General features: G+C 48.0%; 1 protein-coding gene across 1 annotated transcript in view; it reads left to right on the top strand.

The window, feature by feature from the left end:
• NDST1 (N-deacetylase and N-sulfotransferase 1) overlaps positions 1-11314 on the top strand; it is a 35645-nt gene extending 24331 nt beyond the window's left edge. Inside the window, exons 10-14 of the mRNA XM_024732253.1 lie at positions 895-1069; positions 3752-3925; positions 4581-4690; positions 6405-6507; positions 10109-11314. Of these exons, the coding sequence (XP_024588021.1) occupies positions 895-1069; positions 3752-3925; positions 4581-4690; positions 6405-6507; positions 10109-10228 (682 nt within the window). The 3' untranslated portion in view covers positions 10229-11314. The remainder of the gene's footprint in view (positions 1-894; positions 1070-3751; positions 3926-4580; positions 4691-6404; positions 6508-10108) is intronic.
• Positions 11315-11342: the final 28 nt, after the last annotated feature.

Genomic DNA, 11342 nt, shown 5'->3' on the forward strand with positions numbered 1-11342 from the left:
CAGTTTCTCGGCTCCATTCTCAAGATTTTGATTTTGTTTGTAGGGGTGCAGAACTCTCACAAGCCCCCAGGTGATTCTGATTTCTGATAAAGGGGTCCCTGGGACCACCTAAGAGAAACCCTATCTCACAGGATAGAGTAGGGATCCTACGTCCTTAACTGGGGTAGGCTTTGTGGGTTCTGGTTCCCTCAAACCCCTGAAGGTGTACCTCTATTTTGCCTCAGTAGGTGCTCCTGGGAGGGTCTGGAGTGTTCACTTAGTTTTCTGAGGGGCCCTCAACCTACAGGTGATCTCAAAGGACTGGTGTGGACAGTCACTCTGGGTGTGATGTGGGAGGTTCATCTGGGAAGCTATCAGGTTCACCTGTATGAGGCCGGGGAGGGCGTATGGGTGGCAGGAGGTGAACCCCATCCCCGCCTTGTCTCCTGGTCCACAGTAGCAGCTTAGAAAGCACCATCAGAGGTCAGTCTGGAGGCAGCAGAGGGCATCCCTCCCCTCAGTGTTGGCGTCCCCGGGTCAGAGGCATCCCCGCTTGCCCCCTAGCGGCAGTGAGAGTTAGGGCCCTGCCAGTTTCACTCTGGGACCATCCCATTTAGGATGGAAAGATGCAGCCCTCTTCCCATACCCTGCCACCCATACCACACCCACAAGTCTTCACATCCTCCTGACCCCAGAGTCTCCCCGAAAAAGGAATGAATTCATAAAAGGGACACTGCCAAGTGACCACTCCGTCTAGGACCCCTGCCAGAAGTGAGTCCTTGTTTGACTGAGAGCCATGTGCCTGCTTGCTTTCTCAAGTTCCACCCCCAGCCACCGCGGCCCTCCCAGCTGCATCCCTCAGGCCCCTTCATCCTGGGTCTTGCCTGCGAGCCCTGCTCTCTGGGCTTCCTGCAGGTACATGGAGTTCTTCCCTATCCCCTCCAACACCACCTCTGACTTCTACTTTGAGAAAAGCGCCAACTACTTTGATTCGGAAGTGGCTCCCCGGCGGGCGGCTGCCCTGTTACCCAAGGCCAAGGTCTTGACCATCCTCATCAACCCAGCAGACCGAGCCTATTCCTGGTACCAGGTGAGCCGGGGTGGGGCCCTGGGTGGGGGTACGGGCTCTGTCTACCGCTCAGCCACCAATAAATACCAGCAAATATTTATTTATTTAAATTTTATTTATTTATTTAAATTTTATTTATTTATTTTTGGCTGTATTGGGTCTTCATTGTGGTGCATGGGCTTCTCATTGCAGTGGCTTCTCTTGTTGCGGAGCACGGGCTCTAGGCACACGGGCTTCAGTAGTTGTGGCTCACGGGCTCTAGAGCGCAGGCTCAGTAGTTGTGTCGCACGGGCTTAGTTGCTCCGCGGCACGTGGGATCTTCCCGGACCAGGGCTCGAACCCGTCTCCCCTGCATTGGCAGGCGGATTCTTAACCCTTGGGCCACCAGGGAAGTCCCTCAGCAAATATTTATTTTGCGCCTCCTTTGTGCCAGCCCTCAGTAGGCTCCTGGAATGCCGTGGTGGGTAAGAATGGTCCCGCCTCCACTGCACTTCTAGCCCGGAGGAGAAGCCAGGCAGAAATCCATGTTGAATACCAGCCGAGTTACCTGCTCACCCTCCCAGCTTCGTCTGGGGACCTGCCTCTGACTCTGACATCAACAAGAGGTGGAGGCTGATTCCATCTTGATGAAGCCTAGATTCGGTGAACAGTGATCTGGGCTCATACTAACTGTGGCCTCCTTGCTGGGCACGGGGTGGAAGGGAGGTGGGAAATCAGAGAAGGACAAGACACAGGACCTGCCATTCTTAGTGGAGAATGCAAATGCTCGATCAGGTAAGGAAGTTATGTGGACTGCAGTTTGTGCTAGAGAGTGTAACTCCTAGTTCCTACCTGACTATGTAAGAACTAGAATTTTCTTTAATTTCAATGACATGACTTAATTTTTTCTGAACATCATTCCACTGGGCTTACAGGAAAGCTTAGGCTCTGGCCTTTTGGGGGTTTTCCTCCCCTGCCTGCCAGTCTTCCTAAGATTATGCCACAGTGCCAGGGCGTGGGGCTTCCTCGTCTAGAGCCGATCAAGGAAGGCCCCTCTAGGTCTGGCCACCCTCTGAGCCTCCTCTCTGGGGCCTCATTGTGACCACAGGCTGGTAGGAGGCAGGTGCAGACCCTCTTTGCTCCCTGTTCCCACAGACCTCTCTCTCTCTTCTCACTCCCCAAGCCTGGGGACCCTCCTCGTCTGGTGGGCAATCTCTCTCTTCCACTTGCTTCTCTAGGATTTTCTGTCTATACCTCAGTATTCTCCTTCCCTCTGGGCTTTGTCTTTGGGGGAATAAAGGCCACTTCTCTTTTCTGCTCTGCCGAGTGTTCCCCACCTCCTGGCAATGAGCAGAGATTGGCTGTCTGCTCTTATCGGGGGAAGGAAAGAGGAAGGAGAAGGCTGTAGAGGGAAAGCGGCCCTGGCTGCAATCCGTCCCCATTCTGTTCTAATGCTCCTGCTCTACCTCTTCACCTCATTGGAGCGTCACGGCAGTTTTCTAGAGGGCAGAGGGCTTTGTGCGTGTCCCCTCTCACAGATGAGAAGACCAAGGTTCAGCAAGCCAGGTGACTAGCTCAAGTTCATATGCTGCCATTTTGAACCCAGCTCCTCGAGGTCTAAGACCCTGTTTCTTCTGTCCATGGTCGAGGCGGGATAAGGAGAAGGGGGACTAATTCCTACCAGGAGGATCCAGGAAGGTGCTGGAGGGAGAGGAAGGACAGTGGCCTGCCTCAGAGGGGAGGTCAGGAGGGGGAGCTGTTATGCACCATTATTGCACCTCCCCCACCCAAGCTCTGTGTGATCTTCAGTGGAGGTGTAGGGGCTCGTGAGGGTTACCCCGGGTGGACAGGTTCCTGATCTCTGGACTTGGGAATTATGCAGATGCCGACTGCCCGTGGCATTATTTTAGGTGGTTCAAACCTGGTGTTTTCCCCTTTCCAATTCTTTCCCAATCCTTTTGTCTTAGACTGCTTGGGTTGCCATAGCAAAATATTATAGGTTGGGTGGATTAAACAACAGAATTTTTTTCTCACGGTTCTGGAGCCTAGAAGTCTAAGTCCAAGATCAAGGGGACAGTCGGTTTGGTTCTTGGTGAGAGCTCTCTTCCTGGCTTTTAGACAGCCACCTTCTGTGTCCTCACATGGCAGAGCAGGCAAGCAAACTCTGGTGCCTCTTCTTACAAGGGCACCAATCCCATCACAGGGGCCCCACCCTCATGACTGTATCAGGGCCTGTAGCAGACATTTGTATCTCCCTGGTGTTTGAGAACATTGCTTTATTTTTATTGTATTTATGAATGATTACCTTTATATATGACAACTGATTCTAATTTTCTATTTATGGAGACAGTATTGAGTTTTATTTTGAAATACATTTACGTGAATAAGAAAGATGATTCAATGCAAAGAAACTTACGTTGACTTGTCATGTACAGGTGGTTTATGGATATGGCAGAAATCACAGAGGTGGTGTGAAGCAACCAGCATTTGGAAGCTCTGATCTAGTCCAACTCCCATCTCTCAAAGATGGAGAAACTAGGGCTCCCAGGGGCTATGACTTCCCTGAAGTCACAGGGTAATGACAGGTAGAACCAGAACTTGAACCCAGGGCTCCTGGTTCCAGCTCAGGGTCTTCTGGCTGCCTCCTGGTTTCTGTCCCACAAAAGCCTCTTCCTTTGGTCCCTCCACGTGACATGCTGACCCTCTCTCTCCCCTTGTCTGCAGCACCAGCGAGCCCATGATGACCCAGTAGCCCTGAAGTACACCTTTCACGAGGTGATCACAGCTGCTGCGCCCGATGCATCCTTGAAACTGCGCGCCCTCCAGAACCGCTGCCTGGTCCCCGGCTGGTATGCCACCCACATTGAGCGCTGGCTCAGCGCCTTTCACGCCAACCAGGTAGCTGCCTGTCCCTGACCCTCGGGAGGGCAATCACAGCCCTGGCTCTGGGCGGTTAGCAGACAGCCTCAAAATCTCTTTTACCAGTTACAGGGCCAGACATGGTGTCATTGGAGAGTTAGATCTTTGGGGTCTTCAAAGGTTTCAGTCTTGTTTATCCCAAGCCCTTGTCCCATCACAGCAGGCTCTTTATCCCTAAGGGGACCCAAAAAGCTCTGGGATAGGCCCCTGGGAGTGAGGGAGACAGGTGTGTGTGACGGAGGGAGAGCCTGGTTGCAGAGGTAGATGGGGCCAGGTTGCTGAGGCGTTTTAGGGAAACCCTTGGAGGGTTTAGGCAGGAGAATGACATGTGGTCCAAAAACTTGGAGAGAGGCAGAGAGGGGGTGTCATAGGGATATGAGGGGCAGGCAGGGTTTTAAACCCTAGGAGAGGATGGCATCGGTCAGAGGAAGCTGGCAGAAAGCAGGGAGTTAGTTAGACTGCCCAGGACTGAGGCATGGCGGCACCTCCCGTCCACAGGTGGAGGAAGAAGCAGTCTACAGAGTGTGGGGTCCCCAATTTATGACCATGGCTGCTGACCCAGAAGACCGGGGGCCTGTTTGCCACTGGAGTGAAAACAGGTTCAGATCACACTCGCCTTTTTCTTTTTTTCCAGATTCTGGTCTTGGATGGCAAACTGCTGCGAACGGAACCTGCCAAAGTGATGGACACAGTGCAAAAGTTCCTTGGGGTGACGAACACCATTGACTACCACAAAACCTTGGCGTGAGTGTTGCCTTGGCCTTTCAACGGGGGGATGTCCTGAGCAGGCACCTGGGCCCAAAAGCCAAAGGCTTGAATGATTAGGAGAAAAACACAGACTAGTCAGCAAATGTGAGGAAGTACGCATGTCCCTGATGGTAGTTTAGCAGGAAAGTTAACATGACTTGAGTCACATTAATAAAGATATTGACTCAGGAAAAGGTGAGGTGATGACTCTGTTCTACTCTGGTCAGTCCTACACCTGGGGTGTTCTTTTCACTCTGGGCTGAACATTTTCAGTGTTTTACTTAAGTAAGTTAGACCAGCAATGAGCAATTCCAGTTCCCACAAGGGTTTCTTATCATTAGATTATGACTTCAATATAATTTAAGGAAAAAGATACTATAAATATTGTCCTTGACTAATCATTCCCATCACTCAAAACCCAGTGCAAGTGCACCGAGAACGCTGTCCCAAGATGGATAAGTGCCAGCCTGTGTTGAGGGGGCTCAGGACTGGGGAGAGGCTGTCTCCTAGGGTACATCACAGACAGGTGACACGCTCATCTGGATGAGGGAGTCTCAAGAGAAGGAGAAATAGTCACCTTCCCCAGCTACCTTCTTAGGAAAGCCCTTCAGCAAGAATATTCCCTTCTCCTTACTTTGGAAGTTGAAAACGGAAGGTGGAAAACGGTAGTCAGTCCTTCCCTTTGAGGGTAGAAAGCAGCAGCAGCTGCGGGTATGGCTGTGGCAGTAGAGATGCCTGGGTTAGGATCCCAGACATCTTCTTTAACTGTGGGCCTTGGACATGTGTCTTAGTTCCTTGAAGCCTCACTTTCCTTCTCCGTAAGTTGGGGATAAAGGTAATAATTCCTACCTCCGGAGGGTCACTGTCTTGAATGAAAGCATGTGGGTGGGGCTCTTGGCTCAGTGCCCGGGATGTACTAATCTCAGTAAATGATAGCTACGCTCATCACCATCGTCCCCGCCATCACCATCACATGTGCCTACCCTGGGACCCATTCAAAAATCCCTATCTCCCTCTCCTGCCAAATGTGAACTGTGTTTTCCTTCTGTCCTCATGCCCAAGAACCTCCTAATGGTTCCTGATCTGGGACTGAATTCTGATGCCATTATGCCTCTCCTCTCCATGACAGCATCAGATCTCCTCTCCCCAAAATACGGTTGAAGGTCCAGCATGACTTCAGTTCTGAAGGCAGTCTTGCTCTATCATTTCTGAAATTCATTAGAAAAAAAACACAACTTTCCAGTGATGCCCATGCTTAAATGCAACTGTAGATACAGCATTTCTTGGTAAAGATTGAATTTACTGACAAGCAAAAGAACCTCCACTAAACTTCTTTCCCCCTACTGGGTTCTCACCCCTGAGTTGGAGAGTGCTAAGAGGATCCCCAGAATAAGGAAGGATGGGAAGTGTTCATGTTAGGGACTTGCTGCAGCAACTGAGCCTGCCCAGTCAGGAGAAGAGAGATCTCAGAGCGTGCGGCCTGCCTCTGCTGGCAAGAGGGGGCAGGTGTGTTTAGTGGAGCCCAGAGCCAGAGCTTGGGCAAACAGATGCAAGTATCAGTCCCACAGACCAGAGTGTGCCTATGGGAGTGGATCCTGTGATTTTCTAGGAGGCTCTGCCATTCCTGAGGTCTGTGAACATTGCCTGAAGTGGGAAGGGGCTGGGCTCGGCCGGGCCAGCTCCCAGCCACAGGCTTTCCCCACCTTCACAGGTTTGATCCAAAGAAAGGATTTTGGTGCCAGCTGCTCGAAGGAGGAAAAACCAAGTGTCTAGGCAAAAGCAAGGGCCGGAAATACCCAGAGATGGACTTAGACGTAAGTAGCAGACCTGCTGCCTGTGGCAGGGGAATAAATGTTGGGGGTCCCTCTACTGGAGGGAGTCTTCTCTTTACCTGACACGCAGCACTCACGGACCTTGGCATTTCTTGGGTGGTGTTCTTAACAGGAGGAAATGTGGGCTAGGGGATATAGTGGATCAGAATTGATTTAGTCAAATGAGTATTTCTCCTACAAGGGCTGAATGCTATGGGGCTTTGAGAATGAATCAGACCTGCTCTTTGCCTTCAAGGAGCTCCTAGTCTAGGAGGGAAATGAGTCACATGTGCCAACAAGTAGAATACAAGGGAGGAAGTGTTTTGTGTAGTTAGGTATGACTACACAGCAGTGCTGTGAGACTACAGAACAAGGACATGCCACTTGAAGTTGGATGGGTAAGAAGGCTTCTCAGACGAGGTGGGGGGGTGTCTCTCGAGTTGGGCCTGGAAGGATGGGGTGGTATTTGGACCTATGGCATGGAAGGATAAGGCATTCTTGTAGGAGAGGATGGCATGTATAAGGATATAGGGGAAAGGGCACACACTGTGACTCTGGTTACATTTCCCTTTTTTTCCCATTACCCCTTGATAATTTTTTAAAAACTGAAGTATAGTTGATTTATAATATTGTGGTAGTTTCTTGTTCCCTGTGGTATACAGTAAATTCTTGTTGCTTATCTGTTTTATATATAGCAGTATACCTGTTAATCCCATACTCCTAATTTGTCCCTCCCCCTTCCCTTTCCCCTTTGGTAACCATAAGTTTGTTTTCTGCGTCTGTTTTGTAAATAGATTTATACTTTAGATTCCACATATAAGTGATATCATACGGTATTTGTCTTTCTCTGTCTGACTTACTTCACTTAGTATGATAATCTCTAGGTCCATCCACATTGCTGCAAATGGCAATATTTCATTCTTTTTATTTCATTCTTTTTAATGGCTGAGTATTTTATAGTGTGTGTGTATATATATATATATATATATATATACCACATCTTCTTTATCCGTTCATCTGTTGATGGACACTTAGGTTGCTTCCACATCTTGACTATTGTAAATAGTGCTGCTATTAAATTGGGGTGCATGTATCTTTTCAAATTAGAGTTTTTGTCTTTTCTGGATATATGCCCAGGAGGAGGATTGTTGGATCATATTGTATAGATCTAGTTTTAGTTTTTTAAGGAACCTCCATACTGTTCTCCACAGTGGTTGCACCAATTTACATTCCCACCAACAGTGTAGGAGGGTTCCCTTTTCTCCACACCCTCTCCAGCATTTGTCATCTGTAGATATTTTAATGATGGCCATTTTGACTGGTGTGAGGGGCTGTCTCATTGTAGTTTTGATTTGCATTTCTCTAATAACTAGCAATGTTGAGCATCTTTTCATGTGCCTCTGGCCATCTGTATGTCTTCTTTGGAGAAACGTCTATTTATGCCTTCTGCCCAGTTTTTGATTGGGTTGTTTTGATATTGAGCCGCATGGGCTGTTTATATATTTTGGAGATTAATCCCTTGTTGGTTGCTTCATTTGCAAATATTTTCTCCCATTCTGAGGGTTGTCTTTTTGTTTTGTTTATGGTTTCATTTGCTGTGCAAAAGCTTTTAATTAGTTCCCATTTGTTTATTTTTGGTTTTATTTTCATTACTCTAGGAGGTGGGTCAAAAAAGATCTTGCCGCGATTTATGTCAGAGAGTGTTCTGCCTATGTTTTCCTCTAAGAGTTTTATAGTATCCGGCCTTACATCTAGGTATTTCATTCTTTTTGATGCGATGGTAAATGGGATTGTTTCCTTAATTTCTCTTTCTGATCTTTCATTGTTTGTTAGTGTATAGGAATGCAAGAGATTTCTGTGTATTAATTTTGTATCCTGCAACTTTGTCGAATTCATTGATTAGCTCTAGTAGTTTTCTGGTGGCATCTTTAGGATTTTCTGTGTATAGTATCATGTCATCTGCAAACAGTGACGGTTTTACTTCTTCTTTTCCCATTTGGATTCCTTTTATTTCTTCTTTTTCTCTAATTGCCGTGGCTAGGACTTCTAAAAACTATGTTGAATAAAAATGGTGAGAGTGGACATCCTTGTCTTGTTCCTGATCTTAGAGGAAATGCTTTCAGCTTTTCACCATTGAGAATGATGTTAGCTGTAGGTTTTTCATATATGGACTTTATTATGTTAAGGTAGGTTCCTTCTATGCCCGCTTTCTGGAGCGTTTTTAATCATAAATTGGTGTTGCATTTTGTCAAAAGCTTTTTCTGCATCTATTGAGATGATCATATGGTTTTTATTCTTCAAGTTGTTAATATGGTGTATCACATTGATTGATTAGCAGATATTGAAGAATCCTTGCATCCCTGGGATAAATCCCACTTGATCATGCTCCTTTAAATGTATCGTTGGATTCAGTTTGCTAGTATTTTGTTGAGGATAAAGATCAGAGCAGAGCAGAAATAAATGAAATAGAGATGAAAACAATAGCAAAGATCAATACAACTAAAAGCTGGTTTTTTGAGAAGATACACAAAATTAATAAACCTTTAGCCAGACTAACCAAGAAAAAGGACGTCTTCCCTGGTGGCGCAGTGGTTAAGAATCCACCTGCCAATGCAGGGGACATGGGTTCAAGCCCTGGAACGGGAAGATCCCACATGCTGCGGACCAACGAAGCCCGTGCTCTGCGACTACTGAAGCCCAGGCACCTAGAGCTAGTGCTCTGCAACAAGAGAAGCCACTGCAGTGAGAAGCGCGTGCACCCCAATGAAGAGTAGTCCTGGCTCGCCGCAACTAGAGACAGCCCTGTGCTCAGCAGCGAAGACCCAACACGGCCAAAGATAAAAAATAAAAGTTTTTTTAAAAAAGAAAGGACTCAAATCAATAGAATTAGAAATGAAAAAGGAGACGTAACAACTGACACCACAGAAATACAAAGGATCCTAAGAAACTACGACAAGCACCTATATGCCAATAAAATGGACAACCTAGAAAAAATGGAAACATTCTTAGCAAGGTACAACCTTCCAAGACTGAACCAGAAAGGAATAGAAAATGTGAACAGACCAATCACAAATACTGAAATTGAAACTGATTAAAAATCTTCCAACAAACAAAAGCCCAGGACCAGATAGCTTCACAGGCAAATTCTAGCAAACATTTAGAGAAGAGTTAACACCTATCCTTCTGAAACTCTTCCAAAAAATTACACAGGAAGGAACACTCCCAAACTCATTCTACGAGGCCATCACTCTGATACCAAAACCAGACAAAGATACCACAAAAAAAGGAAATTACAGGCCAGTATCGCTAGTGAACATAGATGCAAAAATCCTCAACAAAATACTATGTTTCCCTTTTCTTCTTTGCCCCTGGTTTTAATTCTCTCTCTTCTCCCTATCAATCACAAGAAGTTTGACCTTGTGTGCTGTATTTTGGTGCTCCTACTATATGAGTTTTCTTTTGAAGGTTGTGATTTTTGAAGAAGATTGTGAATAAATAATGGGAGTGTGGGATGATGCCAATGGAATGGTGGTTTTAAGGAAGAGGGGGGGGTCACTCTTGAGTCAGCACGTGACCAAGACCTGAGCTTTCCTTCCTGTTACAGTCCCGCGCCTTCCTGAAGGACTATTACCGGGACCACAACATTGAGCTTTCCAAGCTGCTGTACAAGATGGGCCAGACACTGCCCACCTGGCTACGGGAGGAGCTCCAGAACACCAGGTAGCCACGGCCACCACAGCCAGACTGAATGTGACGGCAGGGACGTCCCGCCACACGCTGAGCCAGACTGACCTGCAGAGTGGGGAGCTGGGCCCGGGCTGGCCAAGTACTTACAAGCAATACTCTGCTGCAGCCCAGGTAGGGCCAGGAGAAGAGCCCAGGCAGGTCCACACGCGCCTCAGAGCGTCCAGTGCTGGGTTGGTGGCCTCTAGGACCTCCTTCACCAACCAGGGTCCGTTCTGCTCATAGTTTTCCATGGGGAGGCCACTTCCTGTTGGTGGAAGACCACAAGCTGGTAGGAAGCAGTCCATAGGACTCTGTTTTCCATCCCTGTGTTCTACCCACCCTACCCTCTCCATCCCATCACTCCCTGCTCCAGTAGGGTGTCCACTCAGTAGTAGTTTCCCTGTCCTCCAGACAACGAGGAGAAGAGCCCAGCTGGGGCTTTTGCCAAACCAGGGAGAGAGATTGGACGTTTCTGTGATGGTTCAAGCCAGACTCTTCAGAGGGGGCAGCTGGGAACCCAGAGGTGGTCCCTAGGCTGGGTGTGAGCGTGTCCAGCTCGAGAGAACGCTGGACCTCCACACCCATTCTGCTTCATACCTTACCATCTCACCATCCCTCTTTAGAGAAAGAATCGCTGGTTCCTACAGTACCCACCCAGTCCTAAAGGCCTCCTTCAGGGCCCTGGGGCACTGCCACGCATTTGGACCCAGAGACCCAGGCCTCAACCCTACCCCGGTTCTTCCCCCTGGGATATGACATGTGTGGTGTTTCCTGTGGTAAAGGACTGAGGCGGTCGTGGAGTCGGCCGTATACATGTCCCAGTGTACATATGTTGTCCCTAAGCCCACCTGGCCTTGGCCCCTGGCAGATGCTGGGCAGACTTGATGAGACCGCCATGCCTGCTCTGCGCCAGCTGCCTGTGGCCAAGGGTTTCTAGAGAGCCCCTTAACCTCCCAAATACTAAGAAGCTAAAGTATTTTAATATTTTTTTTTCTTGGTGCCAGAGTTTATACCCTGGGTGCTGGGGTCGCACTGTGTTACATATATATATATAACATGTATATATATATATATATTATATTTTTTTTGGTTGGGTTTGTTTTTAATTCAGT

This window comes from Neophocaena asiaeorientalis, unplaced genomic scaffold (genome assembly GCF_003031525.2).
Source record: "Neophocaena asiaeorientalis asiaeorientalis breed wild unplaced genomic scaffold, Neophocaena_asiaeorientalis_V1.1 scaffold964, whole genome shotgun sequence".
NCBI classification, from domain to species: domain Eukaryota; kingdom Metazoa; phylum Chordata; class Mammalia; order Artiodactyla; family Phocoenidae; genus Neophocaena; species Neophocaena asiaeorientalis.